General features: G+C 36.4%; 1 protein-coding gene across 1 annotated transcript in view; it reads left to right on the top strand.

Moving 5' to 3' along the window:
* The window catches only part of LOC141433253 (very long chain fatty acid elongase 7-like), a 28,263-nt gene extending 2,144 nt beyond the window's left edge, over positions 1–26,119 (top strand). Inside the window, exons 2-7 of the mRNA XM_074095211.1 lie at positions 17,112–17,182; positions 17,526–17,713; positions 18,119–18,196; positions 19,956–20,045; positions 20,406–20,615; positions 21,155–26,119. Coding sequence (XP_073951312.1) covers positions 17,128–17,182; positions 17,526–17,713; positions 18,119–18,196; positions 19,956–20,045; positions 20,406–20,615; positions 21,155–21,586 — 1,053 coding nt within the window. The 5' untranslated portion in view covers positions 17,112–17,127 and the 3' untranslated portion in view covers positions 21,587–26,119. The remainder of the gene's footprint in view (positions 1–17,111; positions 17,183–17,525; positions 17,714–18,118; positions 18,197–19,955; positions 20,046–20,405; positions 20,616–21,154) is intronic.
* Positions 26,120–26,985: the final 866 nt, after the last annotated feature.

Below are 26,985 nucleotides of genomic sequence, written 5' to 3'. Positions count from 1 at the left end.
CACATTGCATGGGCACAAAAGTAGCTATTATTAAAGTCGCGGGTGAGCAAAGTAATTGTGTCAGCTCGTTGAACGTACATGTAAAATTTCGTATCGATGCTATCAGCCCTTTAGGAGTTCCGTCATTAGCAGACGACCCTGTCTGCAGCATCAGGCGGTGTATATCATATAATCGTATTGTCATTGAAATTTAACAATCATGTAAAATCTTTTGCGTGTGCCATTAACTTTTGAGGAGTTCCCTTCTACGGAGACGATCCTCGCCAGGATAAGCAGGATGTCACTGCTAAATATTTTTTACCAGATTTACATCAGTTTGCCAAATCTCCAGTCCCCAGTTTTATTGGTTTAGCTTATGCGTTTTCTGTTTCAGTTGGTATATAAAATCCTCTTTATTCGTTTTATCCCGTGGGATATTTGGAAAATCTTTGAACCAGTTTTTACCTATTAGTATTATCTTTATCTACCTTCATGCCAAATTTGAAGTCTCTAATATTTATAATTACCGAGTTAGAGCCACTTTGAAGCGAAAATATAAATCCCATTTTATTCCCTATCCCGTAGGAATTTTGATAAATCCTGAAAATTGTTTTTAGCTGTCAGTATTACCTAACTGTTCGCCAAATTTGAAGTCTCTAATAATTATAGTTACGGAAATAGGGTCATTAATTAAAAGTGAAAATACAAATCTCATTTATTCACTATCCCGTGGGAATTTCGTAAAAACCTGAAAAGTGTTTTTAGCTGTTAGTATTACCTTCTTGCATGCCAAATTTGAAGTTTCTAATAATTATACTTACGGAAATAGGGCCATTTCGAAGTGAAAATATAAATGCCATTTATTCCCTATCTCGTGGGAATTTCAAAAAATCCTTTCTTAGTGCGCGTCTACACCTATTAAGGAACATATAATCCAAATTTCAAGTTTCTAGACTCAGCTGTTTGGGCTGTGCGTTGATCTATAAGTCAGTCAGTCAGTCAGTCAGTCAGTCAGTTTCTTCTTTTATATATATAGATGTGTTCACTCTAGCAATAAGGTTAGAACGATAATGATCATTAAATAATCTTCGTCATTACCATCATCAGTCGAAAAACGTCCGGTGCTGGAGATTAGGCCTCTACCAATAATTTTACTGATACGCCAACCCACGCCAAAAGATAGAGTTAACCTATGGAATAATAGAAAATCTGAAAGGATGGAGCATTTATTCCTTTTAGAAATAATCCTTTAACCAATTTAATTAAATATTTAATTAATTAATCAAAGATTTAACTCCACCGTTAAATATTAAGATGGCACGATTTCCATACTAATTTATTTACACAATCATGTGCGCTTGAAAGGTTAATTTGAAACTAAAATCACATCTGTTGACGTTTATTTTGTTCTTTATTAGAGGCATTTTTTATTTACCTAAAGAAAGCTTTTGATTAATAGCCTAATCTAGATGATTATTTTAGTTCTTCTTCTGTTTTACTTCTCTTTTAAAATATGGCTTTTCTGTCCAATTTAATAGGACAATTTCGCCAGTGTCAAAGTATACTCTCTTTGAGAGGGACGTTGTACGGTGGTTGTAGCTTTTGGAACTTGATAGTAAAATTCCAGAAACCACGTGGACACCACTTGCGCATTAAAAAATGTCAGACACGAGAGAAATATAGAATTTTGTGATCACTGTTCACTAAATGATGTAAATCGCCGCATAAAACACTATCAAAATTATACTTCAACTAGCCAAAGAAACAGAAATAAGGTAACGGCGCCTATTACCGTGGTACTTAAGGAAGTTTTCAAATGAGTCCCAAAAATTAAGGGTATCAAAGCTCCTTAACAAACGAGAATATTTTTTTATTTAAGAGCGTGCGTGAGCGAGCTTTCAGTGTCTTAACTTTTTGGGCTCGTTTTAGTTATTAGTATTTGATAAAATAATTATTGAAATCAAAATACCCAAATCTTCTATTACCGTGGTAATGGACAGGCTGTGATTCCATTACCGCGAATTGAGCATCTGTTACCGAGGGTATAAAAAAACGGCAATTTTCTACCATCGGTAAAAGGAACCCGACACATGTTTTGGAACTTAATACCGAGGGATTAAAAAATGGTAATGGCTTTGTTTCTGTATAATATATTGTACATCAAATATTTTTTGAGAAAATTTAAATAAAAAACTAAAGTATGATTCGAATAGTGTATCCAGCCCATTGTATTTTATTATGCTTAATGCCACCAGTTATAGTTTGATGTATGCATGCTGAGTAAAAGTCACAACTTTATCAAAGAAATCTGCACTTACGGTACCCTAAATGTGAATTATTTTAACAGAAAAATAAAATGTCACTCGGTAATAGGGACTTCTTTAAGAACCTATTACCGACCCAAAGACAATTGAATGGGTCGGTAATAGATTCCCAAACATTCTATTACCGAGGGTTATGCGATCATACCATCGTTAATTGGCTTAATTTGGAGTATTGTAAAATCTAATTCCGACCTATAAAAACTATAGGATAGAGTTGTGTTTGAATTACAAATCAAATATACTTATTACATCCTTGGCATATAATCAATATTGCAATAAATAAACAATCGTTGAGTTACGGTCAAGGAAACTGAGTCACGTACCAGGGTACCTATGTGCTATGTGCTATGTAGGAAACCTATGTGCTACTAATGTCATGTTGACATCCCATACACCTGCCAAAGAAATCACAGCGCAATTGAATATGAAAAGGTCCCGCTTGGGTTCCACTCTGGTACGTGATTCGGTTTCCTTGACTTTGTAAAGGCGAACTTATCCCTCGAAGGGATCTCTACCAAGCAACCCTTGAGTGGATGTGAGGAATTATAAGTCTCATAGTACTTACTGTAGTTGTGCTGTGCTTATTCAGATTTACCTAAAATTAAAAAAAAATGTTTGTGCCTAAATTAGGTCTTATAAATTTTTAGCTACACATTTTAAAAAATATTAACATCATTAACTAAGAACAATAAAAAAAAAACAAAAAAAAAATTAAATCTTACAACTTCTGTGGGTAGGGTAAACTCTAGCCTTATACAACTAGGCCAAACTGCTCTTTGATCAAGAGAGCGAAATTAACAAAGACTTCTGTTTACAACAAATTACAAGCATGTGTGCGAAAATATCTCAGTCGAAACTGCAGCGATCAAGTGAAAGTATTTTCTTAATTAAAATACATCTGAAACTTAGTAGGATATATCACAAATTTCACGCTATTGGCGGTATGTACATTATTTTATAAAAATATCCACCGATTTCATTCCCAAAAAATATAAAATACGTGGGATTTGCACACTAACGTCATCTACTGGCGCTGCAGTGCGCTGACCGTGACAAACGACCTTAACACTGAAGTCATCGTTCAACGTCACGAAATATTTGTTTTTCGACGTTATGCAAATGTAAGACGTAGAACTAAAATACCTTCAGCTTACTAGCTCTGTAAATTATTTGAAAAGGGCACGCAAGAAATCGTATAATGGACGCAATTATTTTAGGTTTATCTTTATCTTTGTTAAGCAAACTAGGGAGACTTTACTAAGACTACTCCATTAACTAAATATATTGACGGAATCGTTGGATGAACGGAATGAATTCCACAGCATGGAAAGACGATCCTAACCCTGTCTCTACTTGCGAACTCTTCGCAGGCGCCACGTTTGGGCGCATTTGGTTGTAAAATATCAAAACACAAGAAGACATTACCACAGACTAAACAATATATTTTCTGGTACACTGTGTAGATCTTTTAACAGATTGCAAACACACTCCCTTGTTTAAATGATGTACTAGCTCAACTAGCCAACAAAAGCACAGAAAAATGACTAAAGGTAACTAATTACTATATACTCTTATTAAGTATTGCTAATATCTTAACTGTTTCACAATTTTATAATGTTTGAGTGAGTGAACCTAATCATTTAGTAAATATATCTGCAGGCATGTCAGTTGTATTTAAGTGTTTAATTTTCACACTGTTATTAAAGAGCTGCAGATCTACAGCTGTCCTTACAAAATGGTTTCTGACATCAATCAATATAAACAAAATAATAATAAATATCATCATTGACACCAAAATTATTTATATATACTCGTATATTTATGTATTTGTGGAACAAAGAATTTTGAGTTAATTTTTGTGCACTCTGGGCCCATAACCTATTAATACACAAGAAGACGTTACCAAAGACTAAAAAAAAATTTCTAGTGCACTATGTACGTAGATCTTTTAACAGAGCTCCAACACAAACCCGTCAATTTTTCCACGTCCACAGGAAGCCGCAAATAAAATTCTATGTGACAAACATACATAGTTTATCTAACTACATAGACTGTCGATAGTTCGAACAGTTTCACAAATCACAGGCAGGATGATTTGGTGTTGTAAATTGGGACCTTTTCTTAACTGAAACTTGGAAACGCAACGAAAATCGTTAGAACAGAAATTCACTACCGAGTTAAGTGACTTTTACACCAATATTCTTTATCGCCAGCCCGTATGCCACTTCTGGGCACAGGCCTCCTCTCAAACCTTGCCTGGCGACGGGGATTGGCAAATTCACACGCACCAAAACATTTGCGCATCGAGGTAAAAAATAAAGTCTACACTTACTGTTCTATTTATTAAAGATTACTCTCTCTCTCTCTCTTTCTACTTACCACCAAATTACAAATTATATTTAGTACCAGGTTTTGCCTGTGACTTTGTCTCCGAAGAATTTTTTGTCTATTACTATCCTATGAAAACTACCCAAAGGATAAAAAGCTATCTTAATGCCCTTTATTCACGTCGCAAGCTATCTATACTACATTTCATCTAAATACCAACTTAGATGAAGTCGAATGACTAACTGGTTAAGGCGTGAGAGGGTAAAAATCAATAAAAAAAATTGCATGGCGGTTATAATTAAATTTAAGTACGGAAGTAAATATAAAGTACCTGGATGGACGAGCTTCGAACTAAATAAAAATACAAGAAATTCTCATATACAAGTATGAGACAGGTAAGTAGGTAAATAGAGGATACAGATAAAGATCTCTGTAAATGTTCTATAAATAAACAAAATGATTGTAGTGTGCAATATAACAGACTTCACTGATTTCCCTTCGCAAAATCTAGGGTCTTGATCTAGATAAGCACCCTGTTACGTCAACAACCCTAACAGCCTGGCTACGACAGAGAGAGACCGTCGATGCTGTGAGCGATTTCACTATTCATTGCTTGTGCTGCCAGAAAAAACACTGTTTGGTGAGTAACTCGGCCGCGCAATGAACAGAGAAAACGGTCACAGCACCGCCGCTCGCACGTACTCGTGGCCGGTTAACCTTGAGGAAATATCGCATCGTTTTCTTTTGAACCCAGACGGTGTGTCTATCGTTTAAATGTCTTGTGTCTTGGATGAAAATAAACCGAATTGATTGTATTATTTTTATTTGAAATAATTAAACAGTAGCTTCTACGTGGTGGTGTGTGGCCTTAGGCAGTCTTTGGCAAGTTGAGACAAGTGTACTCAATTCAAGCCTCGTTGGATTCTTGTAGTGCTATTAAAAATATCTTTAAAAAATACAAAAAGATGATCTAAAATTTTGTATCTTATTTATTAGTAACTATGTCATCGTGATGTAGTTAGTAACTTTGTGTTAAGTTTACCTATATACGAATATCGTGATTAATAATCTACTTAATACCTACTTATCGTTATGTGAGTGAATTCAACGGCAGTTAAACCTTAGTATGGTTTTGCTCGTTGCATTATTGTAAAATGTTATATACGCTGCCAAGTTTAGGGTTAATTAAACTGTACGGTATTGCATTTTCTCTCTTTTGCTTATACATAAAATTATAAATACATGTAAGGAAACTAATAAAAATAAGACCTAGACTAATAAATAACTAAATTGCAAACGAGTTCCGTGCTTAAACTAAATTAAATCTAGAAATGACCTCGTGGCATTGTGCCCAAAATGCTGGCAACGTCGTTTCCTCGTTACATACTCATGCAATTTTTTTGAGAGACATACTCGTAGCTGCCGGCCCTTTGGTCTTTAGTTGTGCCAACGAGGCGCATTTGAAAATCTTTCATAAGTCTACTATGTGTGCCGGATACTCATGGATCCAGGGTAGAGATGGGTAAATCCGGATCTGAAGATTCAAAAGAGTCAGATCCTCAATCGGATCCGAATCCCTTAATGACTCCTTTCAAATCTTATCGACTCCGGAGTTACTAACTCCGACCAAGACCGGCCGGATCGAGCGGCTCGTGATCGCCGTCACACTCACTCGCTCCGCTTTCACTCTTGGCTCGGATCGGATCGGATCGGATCGAATCTTATTACGTTTGGTCGGGCGCTGAGTGAGCCGATACCTACGTCGGTACTCGGACGGACTTCTCGCTCGGTTATATTGGAAAGAAACGAGATAGAATTAAAACACAATATAATATGACCGGAGCGGGCGATGCATATTTAACACTGTTTTCAAGCTTCAAATAGTCAAACATAAAACTAGTAGGTTCTTAAAGTAGCTCATAGTTGTTTAAAAAATACACAATTTAGAATTTTTCAACATTAAAAGGACGAAAGGAATCGGTACTTCAGTTCAGTACATTGCCCTTGGTATCTACCGAACCAAGCCGGGCCGCATCGGCCATAGATAAATTAATAATCACTCGAAAGAACCAGAGTCAATAAAGGAGTCGGATTCAATAAACGGATTCGGTACCGACACCGGAGCTGGATCTAGTGAGTCAGATCACTTCGCGGAGTTGACATTACCCATGTCTAATCCAGGGTCTCAAAGCCCACACGACAGGTATAAAATTGTATGTCGAACCAAGTCCTTGGTATTTCGCAATTTGCTTGATTTTCGGCCGGTTCCGCCACTGCACCAGGTTTTCTTATTGTTTCTTTCATGTGAATCCAAATTAGTTTCAATCTAGGTCGTGTAGAATGTATTTTTGATTGAATTTATCTAGCCTCTTTCTAAAATAAAATATTATATTCTTGTTATTATTAATGAGCGAGAAAACTGAATTGCGTATCAGGATGGAATCTTTTTACCTACTACAAATGTCTGCTCATACATTTCATACTTTTGCTAAAAAAACATTGTGAATTTGATTGCGAAAATTATCTACCCTGGTACGTGATTTTGTTTTGTCGACTCGTTTTGCATGACTGAGGTCCAATTACGAAGTTTTTTGAAAACTATCTTTTGAATAGTGAAGAAAATTAGTTAGTTTGAATCTGTCTCATTGTATAAAACAAAATGGTGTGTCCCTCACAACAATGATATGGATATCAGTTCGACGATCTTTTCATAATTTTATTTTACGGTAATATCGATCCCATTTACTTGCAATAAAATATCATCTATAGCCATGGAAGAATAATTTTATTCTTCTGTGTCCATAACTGCTCTCAATGAACTTGAGAATTCAAACGGCCATAAAACTGGCTTCAGCCTTTTCTGTTCAAATGAAATAAGTTTTAAAACTGTTCCATTTACATCTGTCTAACCACAATGCTATCGTAACAACAGTAAGTAATCGTAAAATTTTAACATTATAAAGTATGAAGAGTCAGCCCTAAAATATCCAAACCGCGTTATGTTCACGTTAATTAAAGCATATTAATATTTTATTCATAAAAAAAGTGGCCGAGAGCGTGCCAGATACGCCCAAGATATAGGGTTCCGTAGGCATTATGAAAAAGTCAAGTAATATTTTTCTAAGGATTTCGTGTTTTGTACGGAATCATCCAAGTATAGGTATATTTTATACCTCAGGCTGCTATTTACTCATAAACTTCTGATAATTCTCAAGCAATCTTAGCCGTTATAATTTTCCTTGAGAATTTGATATAGGTACTCACACTTTACTACCATCCTGAAGTTTAATGAAAACTTGCACTTTAAAGTTGAATATTTCGTAAACAGATCACTGAATTGAAAATTTGCCATTTTTTGAAATATATTTTAACCTTGTACAATATTTTGCTTTATAAGCTCTCATGAAATAACAAATAAGTTCCGTTCAGTAAAAATCTTGTTTTGAATGATTCATTTTATACATAGAGCGTTGGATTATAAAAAGAACATTATTCAATTAATGTTCTGATAATTTTTAACTTTGCTTTGCTAAGGACTAGGTCAATTAATTTATGATGTATTTTTTATTTATCTTTTAAAACAGAATTTTCATTATTATACTAATTTAATTTGGACTTCAACAACTTATGTCACTTAAATAGAGGGACAAACTAAGATATTCGTCATTGTTTCGTAACAGGTGCTTAAAAATAACCCCAATCTATTGTGTGGACAGTATTTAAATGTTGCTTAATTATTTATACCTATTTAGAAATCTATTCTTCGATGCATTTGTATTCGTGTAGAAACTGGGTTACTTATAAAGGGTTACATTTCAACAAGTACTTTGTTTACTGTTTTTGGATATATATTTACAGTAGGTACAGTCACCACCCCAACATCTAACACAACAAAGCGTGCATAAATATCTCGTACGACTCAATTTCTAGGGCCGGTAGGACGTGTCCGATATTTTTGTACGCTCCGCTGTGGCAGATATTAATGCAGGTGACTGTACCTACAAGAGCAACTACAACTGGCAACTTATTATGTTTTTGTGAGTCCTAGTGCACTTTGTAAAGAACAAATCAACATTATGAATAAGAATGTGCGTACCTATTATATAAACTTAAAATTATATAAGTAATTACTTATAAAATACGCTTAAATAATTTCCAGATTTATTAAAACTTAAGACTCTTAGGGGCTCTTTCACCATCCATTGATTAGCGTTAACTGGCGGTTAAATGTGATGCCGTCTCCGTCTATTCGAACAAAACAAATAGAGACGGCATCACACCTAACCGCCAGTTAACACTAATCAATGGATGGTGAAACAGCCCCTTAAAGTCTAGGACTTAAGCACTACATCAGTCAGAAAAAATGGTACTTATTATTTAAATATCAATTCTGACAACTGTTTCAAGTTGTTTTTGTTGACATGGGTTTGTTAAATAAACGTTTTACCCGAAAAATCAATTCAATTCGTTGTTTAGACGCTTCTGTTTGAAAACAAAACATTTATGAATAACCTTCAGGCGAAAATATTAATTAAACTTTAAATGCGTAATATAACGTTCTATATTAACTGATAAGGTGTTAAACACAACGCTTAGAAGATTTTGTGATAACACGGTTTGTGAATCTCGAAATTTTGGTCTCGAGGGACGTTTTAATGCACTTTGGAACAGCAAGTGATTATTTTTATATTGCCTGTCTCAACCTTCTCAGGGTTGTTCCGTATTTGTTTCTCTGACTGGCTGATCGATGGAGTCACGCGACGTCAATAATGCTTGTTTTGCGCCCTAGCGATTAACCTACATTTTTAATGAACGATTAAGCCTCGTTTTGCCCCAAAACAGTGATTCCTAACCAGTAAAGCATGGGCAACGTGGGCCTCGATAACAAGTATGGGTTTATTTAGGGTTCGCCACCTATATACTTAAATGGAAAGAGGAACATTTAAGGATTACTCGTAGTTGTCTGTAAAAATAAATGTACTTAGTAAAAACCTGTGCGAATAGTTAGGGTAGTACCTTAGGGTAGATTCCTGGCTTCAAATAATTTATATATCTGTTGAATGTGTGTATATGTAATTAAATAACACTAAAAATATGTTTTGAAAAAAGTATACCTTGTTGAGTTTCTTGTCGGATTATTTGCAACGGAGGTTTTAATCTAAATTCTTATAAAAATACTTCGACTTTAAATGGCATATTATGTAAATTAAATAATAAAAGGTTGAATTTGCTGCAACTTTTCGCGACCACCTAATATGACCATTAATGGGGCAAAAAGCAGATTTTTTAAAATAATTGAATTAAGAATGTAAATAAGAATTTATTTTTAAAATTAAAGTACCTGGGCGACGAGCTTTACTCTGGCTAAAACTCTTTAATAAACGTTTTCCCAGAAATAAAGCCAAGCTAGATCGATTTGTCATCCCCGAAAACCCATATATACCAAATTTCATCGAGATCGTTGGATATATATATACAAAAATTGCTAGTTTAAAGGTATTAGATTTAATGACCACTGAATTATTTTTGTAAACTAGCTATCACAGTGTGTCGATACAATCTTCACGTGTTGACCTTTTCCTGAAAAAGCATCTACATTAATAGCAGGCCTCATTATGCGAGCCAATTTCTTGTATAACATGCAAGTGTGACTCGCTACTGAAAATAGACTATATTCAGTCAATGTTCATTAAAAGAAAAACAATAGAAATACTCTCAACATTTTGATGAAAAACAATGTAGTGAGTAGTTTTAAAGCTATTAGTTTCCTGTCCTATAGGTACATTGAAAAAGAAAACTACAGTTGGCATGAAATTTTAATAAAGTAAATTATCTACATACACCACAACCACAATGTATAGCTATAATTATACTTAAGCCGAAATTTAAGTAATTAATAGAAATATAATGATGAAAATTTGTAACACAATTATTTATAATCCATTTCTAAGTATCAATTATTCGAGGAACACAAATAGCGCCTATCAAAATATACTTTCCCTGGCGGCATTTTAACCTTTGAATAATTAAAACTTTTAAAATTCAACAGCGGAAAGAAACTGATAGGTATGAAAAGTTTGTTATTATAATTCATGGTATCAGCCCTAAGTGATTAAATAGTTCCGTCTATAAATATGCTTTTTGATAGGTAGTGCGTCATTGAACTTTATTTTAGTTACGTTAGTCCATTTTTGTCATGGTGGATTTAACTAGTTTATAGATAAGGCCTTGAACTTGTGAAAATGGATAGTTGGAGTTTTTAACCGTAACTATGTTTCCTATAAATAGCTAGTTAAATTTATTACAAATTTATGAACCATACCATGTTAGTTTCAAATAGTTTATTGAATCAGGCGTTACTCTGTGGAAGCCCATATCACTGAACGTGTGAGCAAAATAATAACAGCATAAACGTAAGAAAATAAAGTAATTTACAGATAACAATGTATTTAAATAAAGTAAATTTATGTTAATTTTCAAGTTTTTTAATAATATTTTAGATGATTGAAAAAGTTATAAAATAATTACTTCGATTAGTAATATCAAGGGTAATATTATTATACTACCATAATACAATGGTGCTCTTTTTTATCTTATTAATGATTCTGGTTATAGTTTCTCTTTAAGTGTACTATACTTTTTAACCGACTTCAAAAATTATCAATTCAGTTGTATTTTATTATTGAAAGTTGACATTCACATTTCAAATCTATAGTACATTGTTGTAGAGGCTAGAAAGTAAGCAATAGATGAGCGAGTTACTTTGCAGGCCAACCCAAAGGGTACGCCTTCGAGAATACGAGTTCATCTATTGCACTTTTGGCCGAGACCACAGAATAAGTAATAGTACAAGTACCGAGATTAAATATTGTGTTTAACACGACCACTGCGAGCAAATAAAAAATATTTATCACAAAACGAACAATAAGAATCCAATGACTGCGCTGCTCCCGCTGTGTAACACTCTTTACCGGCCCGGATAATACCCACATGGAAATACCGACCCGATTTTTCTTATACACGCCCATATAGAAACTCATGTCAGTTTGACACGAGTTTGTATAGGCGTGTATACACGAATAATCAGATCGGTATTTCCATGTCGGTATTATCCGTAGTTAAAAATTAAATTAATTAAATAAAAATAAAAAATTAAAAGCTGTTTGTTTCAATAAAAAAATACACGTACATTTCATTAATTAACTACTAATCCTTAATTAATAGGATTGTTGCAGTCAATGTTTATAATTTTACTTGATTATTTGGAATGAATGGATACAATAATTATAATTTTAATATTTTACTCTGAGTAGGTAGGTATACAATTTTTATTTAAGGAGGTAGGTTTAACCATCGCACCAAAATATGCTTAATCTTGTTGTGTTTGCTGTTCACAATTTCTTGCACAGTTTCAAATGGAAATTTATTAAGTATGCGAGGCAGAGTGGACGTCCACATTCTCTGGCCATAAACATTATGACATCTGGGTATAACATAGTTTGGCAAGTTAGATAGATTTCTCAAGTTCTTTGGTCTATTCTTCCTATTTAACTGGTATATTTTATCATGGTACTGCGCTAATATTGCCAAATCGACCTTGTCAAATACATTCATCACTTTACAGTAGCGAAATAGTTCCTTATAATTGTCCTTGTATTTAAATTTAATTTTTAAGGGGACTATGGTTTTTAACAAACGTATTTGTAAGTTATAAATATTATACAAGTATGTTTTAAAAGTTCTTTCATAACTAGCCAGTCCATAACTCACTACAGAGTCCGCTAGTGACATATAAAGGAGCCTTAGTGTTCTATAGGGAAGTTATTAGTGTCACCCTTCTCGCCGATTGTAGTATTTCTTTTTTTACATTTTTGTTACACGATGGCCCTGAAATAAATCCTGAAATATTTACAGTTTTAGAGTTTGCGAAATGAAAAACAGGTTGCCAAACGTTACGTTGCGAAAAGGCAGTACTCGACAAGTCCGTTCTTTGTGGCCAGTACCCAACCACATGTTAAAAAAATCAAAACGTCATCCTCGTCATAACCGACCTCCAGCGATGCTGTGGCGGTTTTTCATACTTAAAAAAATAATGCATTTTGTGCATATTATGCGTTTAAGAAAAAAAAGCACTTCATAAAAGTCATGAATGACGCATTCTCATTGGTCAGTTTAATTTCACATGCAGCGCACATTTGATGATTGGTCCGATTGTCGTTTCAGCACGCCGGCAATAAAATTCTGAAGTATAGTCTAAAAAGTCTATATATTGAAAAATACATAAATTGATAGACCCTGTTACCGTAGTAATGTGTTACATTGTTGTCGTGTTTTTCGAGCCATAAATGAGTCCGCTGTACTATACTCAAGATCTTGTCGTCAAGATACTCAAAACTCCTCTAGACAAGCTAGATGCGCCTCACTTGAACCAAGCTAAAACAGCATGGAAGTCAGCTTGCCCGTCTGGTGATTTACCCATTTTTCCTAGTTCGCAGCGGCAATGGGATGAGCCGCTCTGTAGAATAGTGCGGGATAACCTTTACCATACGTCTACCAACCCTACAGAGCGCACCCGCCTCCTTCCCGTTACGAAATGGGAATCTGGTGCTTGGCTTCACGCCTTACCATCCACAAATACAGGCATTTTTCTTGACGACAACACATTCCGGCTCGCTGTGTGTCTCCGTTTGGGAGTGGCTTGTGTTGCCCCACATCGTTGCCATTGCGGTATGCAGGTCGACTGCCTCGGCCACCATGGACTCTCCTCCCGCAGCAGTACTGAACGCATCCCGCGGCATGCAGCCCTTCACGACGTCATCCGCCGGGCCTTGTTCAGTGCCGGAGCACCAGCCGTTTTGGAACCTTCGGGCTTGGTCCGCGACGACGGCAAGAGGCCCGACGGCATGACGCTCATGCCATGGAAAATGGGACAGCAGTTGGTTTGGGACGCCACTTGCGTTGACACACTCGCTCCGTCCCACCTTCCATCTACAGCCAACAGGGCCGGTGCCACTGCAGACTCTGCGGAATGCCTCAAACGTCGCAAATATGTAGGCATCAGTAGTGCCTACATTGAGCCGTTTGGGGTAGAAACCATGGGTTCTTGGGGTTTGAGTGCTTTTAATATTTATAAATCATTGTCGTCTAAATTGATTACGGCTTCGGGTGACCAGAGGGCTGGCTTTTTCTTAGCACAAAGATTAAGCATTGCCATACAGCGTGGTAATGCTGCCAGCCTTCTGGGCACCTTACCACCACCTGGCAGTGATTTTGGGCAACTTTTTTTATTCATAATTTTAGTCAGCTGTTAAATGTACAGGCAGTTTTGTGTAATGGATTTAGGTTATCTATGGACACATTTTCGAGCAGTGTCGTGAAAATAAAATTTTCTTGTCAAAGAAACGGACGAAAATGGCGCGCGCGCGCTAAGGGTGTGGCTATGTTCATAGGTTCATAATATGAATGTAGAAGATCACCGTTCGTTTGTCTTTATCTCACATTTTAACTCAGATGAAACATTCGCTTTACTCTAGCAGGCTCGCAACGTTTTATGAATAAGGAGGTTAGATCATTACTAGATGTGTGTGTACGCGTTATAGCAATTGCAAAGCGAATCGTTGACGGTATGTAAAAGCATTTTGATTACATCTCGTTTTTACTATTGTTGAAACTCCGATAACTGTTTACAGAAATCCTACATTCGATTCGAAGAACGATTGACCTAGCAAAACTCTAATGGCCTTAGGGAAAGTAAGACAGACGGACAAAACGTCTTCAACAGACAATAATGTCAACATAACAACTTGATACCTAAAGGGAAACTGACCTACAAACTTCAGGTCAAAACCAAGCCTTGCTATTCAGAAAACTAACCACTAGTGATGTCGATGGGATTCAAGTACTTAACTGTAAAATGTGCCATCAGTATTAGAGTGCAGGAGTATTTGAAAGAAAGAAACAAAGAAAGAAAATACATTTATTTAAAACAAACATAGAACAGATAAAGACATACATGACGAGTACATAGGTCCCCACTCAGCATAATGCCACGGCAAGCCGTGGCGCTGATTTTCAGTGAGGACCTTATCTAAAAACTAACTTAAAATAAAAATAAAAAATAAAATATAAAAATATTTAATTGTATGGCAACACCGGCTTAAACAGTTCAATCGTGTGCAGTTTAATTGTTTTAAGCCACCACCAAAAGTACTAGTAGTATAAAAGAGTAAAGTACTGGTAGTATTTACTCCTATAGGTACAGTCACCAGCACCAATATCTAATACAACAAGCGTGCATAAAAATCTGATACGACTCTATTTCTAGGGCCGGAAGAACGTGTCAGATATTTTTTGCACGCTCCACTGTGGCAGATATTAATGCTGGTGACTGTACCTATATAGATTTTATATTAAAATATTTAAACGAGTCATAAATAAAGACCATGCTTACATACCGTCTTTTAGAGCAAGAGAAATGAAAATGTTGCTTTAGCATCCAATAATTTTCTAGAGTCTAAAAATCGGCTTAAAAACTTGTTTACTATATCAATCTTTAAAAATAAATAAAACATCATCATCATAGTCATGTCAGCCGAAAGACATCCACTGCTGGACATAGGCCTCCCCAAGGCTCTCCACAAAATAAATAAAACATGCCTTATTTTTATTTTGTCGGCATGCCTTTCAACTCTTTTACCTTACCTTATATACCTTGCATTTTACTTCTTTTAGTGCAGTCTTCGTTTTAGACTTAATTTTTTTTGACTGGATGGCAAACGAGCAAGTGGATCTCTCATGGTAAGAGATCACCACCACCCATACACACCTGCAACATCAGAAGGATTGCAGATGCGTTGCCAACCTAGAGGCCTAAGATGGGATACCTCAAGTACCAGTAATTTCACCGGCTGTCTTACTCTCCACGCCGACACATCTAGTCGCCAGACACTTTATTGCAGCGTCAGTGTTCTGCCCTAATCCCATTAAAGCCTCAGCCCTGTCTGGCGCAGTTGTTACGTAACTATAACCGTTACCTAGTGCCCTATTCTAGTATCGATATGTCGTTAGAACCACTTTATTTTTAGTTATATGACCTAAAATTAAAGTGGTCTAAAAAGTCATTAATTCAATCATCGGTCATTTTCCGTTTCGGTATCTCACAGGATTGTATCTTATTTTCAACTTTACTTACTTCCACTTTTTAGTCAGATTGACTCGATGATGATATTAAGTTCCCTTGTGATAATATAGTACCATTATGATTACTAAATATAACGGACTTGCTTATTACTAAAACACAGTCTGCCAGTGGTACCTAATAAGAGAAAATCGTGTAAGTTTAAAACATTGTAAAGTACCATCACAAAAAAAAACACAAAGAAATGATGGTATGAAGAAACGAACGAGAGCCGCCAATGTGAATCAAATCATAAGTAGTAGACTAATAGAAGATCCCATTGAAGTGACATATTACTTTGTTTTACTTAACAAAAGCTCTCTCAAAACATGACACATTGACAAATTTGGTACAACATTCATATTACAAATGACGAGACAGTTATTCGTCCCAAAGAAATCACATTTGAACAATGAATAACAAGTGCTTAATGCGATGTTATTGAAATATGAGTTGTGCATATAAAGATTTCACTGAAAAGAAAGAGTGTATTACTAAGTATCTATCGAGCCAAATAATACTAAATGACAATGGAGTTAGATAAGGCGCAAATGTTGTACAGTCAAAGGCATAAATATAATATGTACGTTTCCAAGACGTCAGAAATATCTGTACACCTTTATGCCACTAACCATAGGGTCCATGTATACATAATATGTATACATCGAATAACTACTTTGAAAAATCTCATATCTCAAATCAATACGTCAACAAATATGACCCTTAAAACAATGTTCATTAAGTTCACTCGGAAAGATTATCGATTTTGAGATACCAGCTTTTTTCAAAGTAGTGACGATATATTTGATGCTATAGCTGTAAAGATATTTATGCCCTCGACTGTACGTACTATGACAGCAAAATTGAATGTGGATAGCAAATTGAATCGACTACAAAAACCTGCCAAGAGCGTGTCGGACACGCCCGAAATAGGGTTCCGTAGCTATTACGAAAAAATTAAGTACTTAATATTTTTCTAAGGATTTCGCATTTTGTACGGAATATTCCAAGATTAAGTAAATTTGCACCTTAAAGTGGAATATTTTGCAAACAGATCACTGAATAGAAAAATTGATAACCTCCTCCTTTTTTGAAGTCGGTTAAAAAGAGACACCACGACCGTCGTTTTATTAAGAAATAGGTAAACATCTAAGAACCTCTTTTATCTTCATAAAACGTTAAAACGATACTGGCCGGTTACAGAAACTTATTGTTGTTAAAAAAAGTCGCACGTGGTTTAACGCAAATGACGGTTGTTCTTTCGTATTGCGTGAATATTAATATTGTATTATTTTATTTTCCAGATTAATAAAAAGCAAAATGAGCTACCTTGAAAAAGTTGACCGATACCTGGACTCGCTGAAAGTGGGGAAAAGTAAGTTTATTAAAATATAAATGGTGTCTTAAAATATACCGACAATTTCTTGCGGATGAGTGAAATACAAAAGTCACAAAAGGGGTATAATTATGTTATATCCCAAGAAATCGTATTTTTTTTTCTATTTTTGAACTGTTACATTCTTTATTCAAGAAAGTGATATACCATTACTTTTGACGTTGTTCTAATTCAGTAAATTTCTTTATATCAGGCGCATTTCTATTTTCCTCTAATTATAACATCCTGCACAAAAAAGTAGCTCTCTGTTAGTACAGTAAGAAATCTCTAAATTTCAAAGGCAGAGTCGTTACTCACATTTTCGTTTAATAATTTATTTTAGGTGCCATGGTGGACTCATGGTTCATGATGTCCAGTCCGATGCCTATACTCTCTGTGGTGATCGCCTACCTGATCCTCGTACGGGTAGGGCCCAGTGTAATGAAGAACCGGCCCCCCCTCAGGATCACCAGACTCATCGCCTATTACAACGCTACGCAAGTGCTGTTCTCTGTGATGATTGTTTACAAGGTAAACTTAAGTGATCCCCTACCCTCCTAAACCAAAAGGCGCTATCTCAAAAAAAAACCACTTCATTAATACTAAGTATCGTGTAGCTTCAAACATTCTGCATCTGCGCTTTCTGGCTTACGAGGGCAGAATTATACCCAAGCGGGCAGTTTGTTAGCTACCTAATATTAGTGATGTGCAATACAAACTATCCAAGTCTTGACGTCGTAGCTATAGGAACTCCAAAATTTATCTGAAAACTCAATCACCTATTATTTTTGTACCGGCGTCTAGTGATCAAAGGATACTTAAGGATTAAGATTAATATCGATTTATCCCAGATTGTTTAATTGCTTTCTTTATTCTTACTAGGTGTTGTTCCTTGCGACTTTATTGTTTCTTATCTTTCATGTTTAATCGTTTCAGGCCCTCAATTTGAACATATTCCGAGATGGACTCATATATGCTGGATGCAGATATCCGTCAAACACGCAAAATAAACAGGTATGCCCACTAAGTACGTTTCGGCAACCAACAGTCACCGTCGCGTGTCATGTATGCGTTTGACGTTCCGTTTGACACTCCGTCTGACACGATTACTATTAAGGCGCGTACACATTATGCGCGGCAATCACTCAAACATTGGATCGCGCGGCGGCCGCGCGCAAAGGAGGCGGGGTTTCCGCGCGCGGCAGCTTGAACATTGCCGCTCACGAACGTGCCGCACGGCGATACGGCGCTATCGGTTTTTGAGCCCGCATCAAAGAAGCTTCCCCTATATTATTAAGTACTCTGTGGAAGCTTCAGTCGCTGGCGCGCGCGCAGTTTGCACGGTTGTGTTGCAACGAACGTGGTTTAGAACGAAATAATTGGCGCGCGCGCCACGCGCTGTTCGAGCTGGATCGCTTGCCTCGCGCAGCCGCCGCGGTCTACCTAAATTCCATCGAACATTTGGCGCGCGAGCCAATATGATCACGCGAACATGGCTCGCGCGGCTGCCGCGCATAATCTGTACACACCTTTACGGTGTAATGTGTAGTAGAATCAGACGAAATTTTAAGTGTCCTATTATTATTATTCTTATGTCTCGTGTTTGATGTTTGTTTTACAAATAAGTAGCAATGAATAGCACTTTTACTAGTAATAATCACATTTTAAAGATAAAGTATTCTATCCCGATAAACGCAATTACATGAAATATTATTGTTGTAGGTATTCAAGCTTTTTATGATATAATAACTTTACGAGTGATACCGTGATACGTACCGTGATAGGTACAGAGAGACATAAAAAAACTATTTTTTTCATCTTTTTTTTGCTAAATACGTACAGCCAACCAATTTGATTCTTAGGCCACCACAGAACCTTGTGATCGAGATATTTTACGTCATCCAATAAGCATTGGTGTAGACAAACCAAAATTATTTACTATAGCAACGTTCTATAGTGACATAGAAATCCAATTGGTTGACGGACGTCATAAATTACGAACTTTTGATTCACAATTTTATACCTGTTGGCTTTGAGAGGTACCTACAATTTAATGGTTCATACATACACTCACGTCTCACCTTTTTCCGTTTGAACGACAAACTCAGCCTCCATATCGATCGCAACAGCACAGCCGGTTTGTACAACTCTGCGTCGACTCTGCGCGCGCAAGGCTCGCTCATCACAGTCATCACTGACTCATCACTGTCACTGTTACATCACCATCACTTTGACCGACGCCATCACCTGTCAATGTTGATTTTTAGGAGCTAGCTCAGCGTTATTTAGAACACAAGTTGAGATGTTTCTAATTTTCATCTTCAAAGTCATTGAAAGGAGGCGACACTACCGCAAACCGCCATGACGTCAGTTTTCTTTATATTTGGTCGACATGACACAGATCATGACCAAAGAGTATTAATACCTATAGAAATCATCCACCACATATATTTATTAGTAACAAAATAACATGTTATTTACGTAGACAGTAACGATAGAGCCATATTTCCAAAAAAATAATTGAAATAATAATAATATTATGTTAGTACCTATGGCATCCTACGGACATTTAATATACCTTACTCAAAAAAACTGTGTACGGTTTGTGCTAATGCTGCACTCTGACGGCAGAAAATTGCAGTAATATTCCCTTTAAAACAGTTATGTATGAACGAGTATTTTACCTTTTCGTTCTATGTATTTACCTAATTAAATAAAATTGAATTAGAAGGATTTCACATATTATTAAAAAAAAAACTTATTTATTTTTCAGTTATTGGACTTGGGCTGGTGGTACTTCTTTGCAAAATTCACTGAACTTTTAGATACGGTATTTTTTGTACTGCGGAAGAAAGATAAACAGGTATGAATATTATTACTATGGACTTAATACATCGAACGTTCTGTGCACACTGTGTGTATGGTACAATGGGTCCTAAGACATTTTTTTACGGTGAAAAAATACTTCATGACGCTCAATGTCGTAAGATTTACTACGAGTTATGAGTGAAATACATCAATAAATAAGAAAGGTTTGCATATCTGCCTGACCAATTATCGATACTGTTCACTTGATATAAAGTAATACAATTGCCATGATTTTAGTATGACCTGTGTTTTAGATGAAAACTACCGATCGATCGATCGATTGATAATGTACCTACTTCTCTACACAAAGCACCGCTTACAACTTTATAACAAAGACAAAATCTTATACCCCTAGGTGACATTTCTTCACGTGTACCACCATGCAATAATGGCGCTCTACTCCTGGTCCTACCTGAAGTTCGCTGCTGGTGGCCAGGGTACTATTTTGGCGCTCCTCAATTCTGCTGTCCACGTCGTCATGTATACCTACTACCTTCTCTCCGGGCTGGGGCCCCAGTTTCAAAAGTATCTGTGGTGGAAGAAGTACGTTACGACTCTGCAGCTGGTGAGTTGTTGGTTTCAATCATCTCAATGTGTCAAAACAAAGCGTGGGACCTCTACAAGCTGGATTAGCGATTGAGTTGACATTGCGGAAAGTCAATGGTTGTAAATAGCTCTTAACGTCAAGCAAATGTTAAAAGGACCTCCTCTATTATTTTAAACATGAGACTTAAAATTGTGGAGGAGGTCATTTGGCACAGAGTTTGGGTCCATGTAACATCTTCTTTTGCAATTTTAAACCCTTACATATGGTTGAGCCTACCACGCGAATCAGCAGAATAATATATCTCCGTACGCTCTTTTCTCTGGTAAATGGGTAAAAAACATGCTACAATACACATGAACAGCAATGACGTCTTTCTGGTGAAGATGAATGAAATTACAAACTGCTTCAAAAAGCATCACCTACTTTTAAACGTTGATGTAAGTTAGGGTGGCTTGCCATCATAAGTGGGCCAATAATAAACTTAATGCCGCCAATGTATGTATGTAGGATAATTATTGAATTTACGGAATTCATTATGTTATAATTTTGTTTTTCAGGTCCAATTTGTGATAATGCTCCTCTACTGCCTGTGGACTCACTTCTCTCCAAGATGTCAATTTGCAGTTGGGTTCACCTACTTTATCTCTACAAACGTAATTATTTTTCTCTTTCTCTTCCTCAATTTCTATTCTAAAAGCTACAAGAAAAGGATCGCGGAGAAAGAGATCAAAAAAGAATTCGAGAGAGCTAGAAATGGGACCAAACAAAATGGTTTTACGGAAGCAAATGGACTTGCGGAAAAATGTGGAAAAAAGAACGGGATGTGCACAAATGATTGTTCAGATATTCCCAATTTAGAAGAGGTTCCGTGTGAAGTAGATAAAGCGTGTGGTGACTACATAAAAAAGGGTAAAGTGTTCCTTACTAGACGTACGGCCAAGCAAGCCTACGGACCAGATTATGACTTCGAAAGCATAATAAAGAAATGATTCTTATGTTCGAACAATAAGGATAGTTCCGGGTTTTTGAGACTGATTATTGTGATGGCGACGCTAAAAGAAATAGTTTAAGAAAGATTGATAAATGAATAGGAAAAATTGTTTTATTATTACGGACGTATAAAATAGAGCTTAAAATTGTCTTTATTTTAATTTTACATAGTGTACATTTTGTCACTGATATGTTGATTATGCTCATAAATTTTATCGATGAAAATAATAAATATTTCAGCATATCGTAGATTATTCGCAGAATCTTTTTACGCAATTACAAATTTTGAAAACGTACTTATCAGTGAGAAGATACGCTTTAAAATAAAAATTATATTTATATTTAAATGCCAACCGCACAATTTTAAATGATGTAGACGCTAAGATTAACTGAAATTATTATTGCCTTAATGCTGTTATTGTTTGTGATGGTAGCGTACTTACATAGTGATTTGGAAAAGGATTGTACGGTACTGGAAAAGGGGTTGCACTGTATGTACAGATAATGTCAGACGACATACACTTCTAAAAACTAGTGGAAGCAAAATATTTTATTGGGTAATTTAAAAATTTTAGTCCATCCCTTATAATGTCACCTGAATTTTTTTTGCGCCGCTATGTTAGTAATAGCAGCAGCAGATTCATTTATACGAACAAGAAGAGCTCAAAAAGATCTATGCTATGCAAAGACCGACTCTGTTGACATAGACCTACTCTCTATAGACTCACTTTAGTCCTGACTTATGGTGTTCAATAGAGAATATTTGTAATGTATTGTATATATGTATACTTAATTGTTTTTTGGGTTTTTCATCGACATAAATACTCTGCTCCAGTTTTTTTATTTTTTCAAACATCTAACAACATACGCATATTGGTATTATAGTTATAGTCAGTAGACTTGACAGTTATGTCAAGTTGAAAATACAAACTGAAATATAGATGCACAGAAAAACCAGAAAAATAAGACCATCACTGGGAATCGAACCCAGGTCCTCGGTATTACGTACCGCGTGCTATACCGCTACACCACTGATGGTCAACGGTACCGACACGAATTTCCCCTATGCACCTCATATCTCAGCTTGTTTGTTTCTTATTTATATAGCCACTTAAGCAGTGACACTAGCGACATCTATGCCGTAGCCCTCATCTAGAAACTTTTTCGGCACTCCATTGGAACTTACCGCTCACCTGGACAAGAGATATCGTTACTAAGACCTGTCGTGACCTGGGTTCGATTCTAAGTGATGGTCTTATTTTTCTGGTTTTTCTGTGCATCTATATTTCAGTTTGTATTTTCAATTTAGGTTTTACGGGATGACCGTAAAAGTAAAAATTTGGTTTGGTTGTACTCAGCAGTCTTGACATTTTGTAGTTAAGGACCTTTTAAGTATCATGTAAGCATCAAAGAGAGTAGGGGTCTATTTTTTTGCTTGATTTTGATGGTATGATGTGGCTGGGACAGGGGTCTGATTAGCGATTACTTAAGCAAATTTACTCATTGTAAGAAAGTTAGAGTAATTTTGGTATAATCATACCAATACTTTATGTAAGCTTAGGAGAGGGAAAAGTTTACGTCGCGCTTTGCTTTCTTTACTAAATAAAAGGGGAATCCCCGTGCTGACTAGGGCAGTGGGGGGAAAGAATGGTTAAAAATTGCTTAAATATTTGCTTCAAATACTTAAACGGTCCCTTAGTCATGTTGATATGTCAGTTGGGTATTGTATGTTGGAATAACTTTAATTAAATAGGTATAGAGTAATTTTTATGACCAAATTTATATAAGTTTCTTTAAGGATTTATGGAAGTTCAAGTGGTCATTCCTTGCGACTTTTTTATTTTAAACTGGTCTTAAGAAGTTTTTAATTTAAAAAAATATTGTAACAGTAATGTTCCTCTTGGCAGTTGTGAATGTTTTCATTGTTACAAATTTACGATGTCTGTGGTGGCTGTAACTTTTTTTTTATTTTAAATTCTTTAAAAATCTGTTGCATTAATATAGAAATAATTTTACATAGTATGTAGTGAATCGTCGCTAACATTTGCAGAGGGGTATACAAATTACAAATTTTCAGCAGTTTTGTAATTAATATTACTAAAAATTATTATTTTGTGAGAAAAGATCCGAATTATTAATAAGTTTAAAGCTATTTGCTAGTCGCCGTCCACTTGATATAAAGTATATCGTGGTCCAAGTCCTTTTTTTTCGAAGTTTATAAATATTTTAAAATTGCGGTCTATTATGGATATGTAAATAATATACTCAGCAGCACAAAATTTGGCCCACTCTAGATATTAAAAAAATTTGGTAAAGAAATCATTTTTAATACAAGTTTTTTTTGCTGACTGTACTTTTTGTCGACTTTACTTGCATTGTCACCCAAACTACATTTGCATACAAAATTTCAAGTCGATGCCATTGACCGTTGAAGAGTTCCGTCCTAGGAAGACGATCCTGGCCGGACTACCAGATTGCTACTACCAGATTATCGTACTGTCACACAATTTACATAAGCACGCCAAATTTCAATCTAATCCGACTACTGAAAGTTGGTCGAATTTAACTTGCAAGATTTGACTACATACAGACAGACATACCTACAGACAACGGGACAGGTGAAACTAAATAAAAGCTTGTAATTACCTATTATTGCATACATTTGAGGGCCAGATTTTTTGCCACTCAGTATATAATATTGTAATTGTATTTTTTGTTGATAAGGACATTTCTTTTTCCGCTACAGTTACTACCTTTTCTAAACGCATGGTCGCGTCACTGTCATATTGGCTTACACGGCCACAGAAACAAGTTTCGCCAAGGCACTGACTCATCCGTAATAAATATTTAAGCCTCTGATGATGATGATGATGATGGTATCCTATCCATCTACTAAAAATTTATTCTGGTGGTTCCCACGGTTAAATTTTGTGTCCATCTGTTCCTTGATCGAAAGTGACTAAAATGGTTAAACGAAATTACAGGGGTTAAAATATAAGACGCACCCTGCCTAACAAAATCTTGCTGAAAATATTTTCTTTACAAATATTTTTAATATTAAACCATTGTATTCATTTATATATGTTTAGAATGATGACAGATTTAGGTTGTCGCACACTTAACCGCTCGGCACCGCCTCAACTCGAGCCGTCCAGTATTTTCTTCGCACACCATATCGACATCATCGGAACTACATCGCCTCGCCTCAGCACAAGCTAGTAATTCGCAGTCATGGACTTACGTGTCGTACCACCACCGCGCATGCGTCTTGCCGCCGAAACGGGGACGGTGCGCAGATCGCCATCGTTTCCCCCACGGCCACCCCGTTGACACCCCACCGCTTGTCTCTCTCGCAGTTTCGATTCGATCGCGATGCCGCCTCGCTTCGCTTTAAGCGCGCTCGCGCCCAGCCGTAAGCCCGATGTCACCTAGCCGCAGTCGCGCGTACGCCTCGGAAGTGCTTAGCCGTTTCCGTTACGTGCCTTGCGTATGGTTGACGCCTGGTTGACGGCGAGCAGATGAGGTGTGGATCCTGAGCCGAGCGGTTTTTTTTTATTTGACTGGATGGAAAACGAGCAAGTGGGTCTCCTGATGGTAAGAGATCACCACCACCCATAGACACCTGCAACACCAGGGGGATTGCAAATGCATTGCCAACCTAGAGGCCTAAGATGGGATACCTCAAGTGCCAGTAATTTCACCGGCTGTCTTACTCTCCACATCGAAACACAACAGTGCAAGCACTGCTGCTTCACGGCAGGATTAGCGAGCAAGATGGTGGTAGCAATCCACCACACCACATCCAACCACATCGGTTACGTTACGTGTGCGACAACCTTTAAGATGTTATTATACTTTTTTTAATTATTTAAATTCGTATCTTTTATTTGCCACTTTATATTTTACTCTCTAAAGAAATAAATGCAATAAAAAATTAATAAAAACAAACACGAAAATTCTTACGCAAGATTTTACTAGACAACCCTGCGGTGTTCGCGTTATAATGACCTCATGCGTAACCTTTTATCAAAGTCATTTTCGACCAAAAAACAGATAGGCATAGACTCTTAGTCAAGATCTAAGGCTATAAAATGATTTTTTTCTCTAGAAATATGATAGTCCTGGGGTTGAAGTTTGTCCATCTTTGTTATAATCTTAGAGCAGTCATAATAAGTCAGTCTGTTGAACTTTGTTAATTGTAAATTAATTAAAAAGTTTTCACTGTTTAAAAATTTATAAAAATCTGAAAAAGAATAAGACATATTTAAGTTCATTAAATACTAACCACTAACATTTAAAATGATACGTAAAACGTTCCATCTTTATCTTGTTTCATGAGATGTGGTTATTACAAAACAGTTAAATGTTTATACACATGGCATTTGGTTACTATTAATTTATTTAATAATATGAATACATTTCAAGTAAAGAAAAGTAAAAAATCCAATCAACAATATTAGGAATGGTTAATTTACTATGTTTAACATTGACTTGTTTAATTTAAGTTGTTTAATAATAGTACAAAATAACTTTAATTTTAAGATAAAATAAAAAGTTACTAACTGATTACTTGTTTATTTTAATGTGAATCATCATCGTGATCATCGTTCTTTATACTTTAACATCTAATTAATACCTTTAAACAATTTTTCGTATCTATGTAAGGGTTTTCGGGGATGAAAAATCGATCTAGATTGGTCTTATATCTGAGAAAAAGCTGGTTACCGAGTTTCAGACCGAGGTACTACTGATTATTATATGAGTGGCTACATGAGGGAAGGGACTTAACAAGCAGAATTGTAGCAATAAATAGCCCATGGCTAAGACTCTGTTTCCACCAGAGATCTGCGAGGATGCGTTGCGAGGAACTTGTTTTTCAGTAACCGATAGAAATGCTTCTTCTTTTACTATCCTCGCGCAGCACCACTGGTGGAAGCAGCTGAGCGGAATAGTATTTAAAATTTAGCCACAGAATGTAATAGTAATAGTACATTACTGTAGAGGCCGGGAAGTAGGGGGTTGCCGGCCAAGCAGATATAGACGGCCGAGCGTAGCGAGGCCGGATAGGGATTCGAGGCCGGCAACCCCACGTTCTGGCCGAGGCTTGTATAGTACTTTTCTCAAAAATGTCATGAAATAAAAAAAAAAACAAGCTGGCGGGACGCTAGTCTGATCAGCCTGTTGCGTGCGCGCGTGTCGCACTGGCTGCTGGCGGGCGGCGGGCGGCGGGCGGCTGCGGGCGGTGGTGCTGGGTGTGGGCGTGCGACGTGTCGCAGAGCGCGCGTTGAAACAAAAGACGGTCGCATTGCCGGCCAGCGGCCTGCAAACTTTGTGAAATCTCTTTGCAGGCCGCTAGAGTGACCGCGCGCACGCAGCTTAGCCGCAGCGCCTGCAGCGC

Source organism: Choristoneura fumiferana, chromosome 12 (assembly GCF_025370935.1).
Source record: "Choristoneura fumiferana chromosome 12, NRCan_CFum_1, whole genome shotgun sequence".
Classification (NCBI taxonomy): Eukaryota; Metazoa; Arthropoda; class Insecta; order Lepidoptera; family Tortricidae; genus Choristoneura; species Choristoneura fumiferana.
The sequence above is the reverse complement of the archived record's forward strand: the minus strand, read 5'-3'. Positions and strand labels throughout refer to the sequence as shown.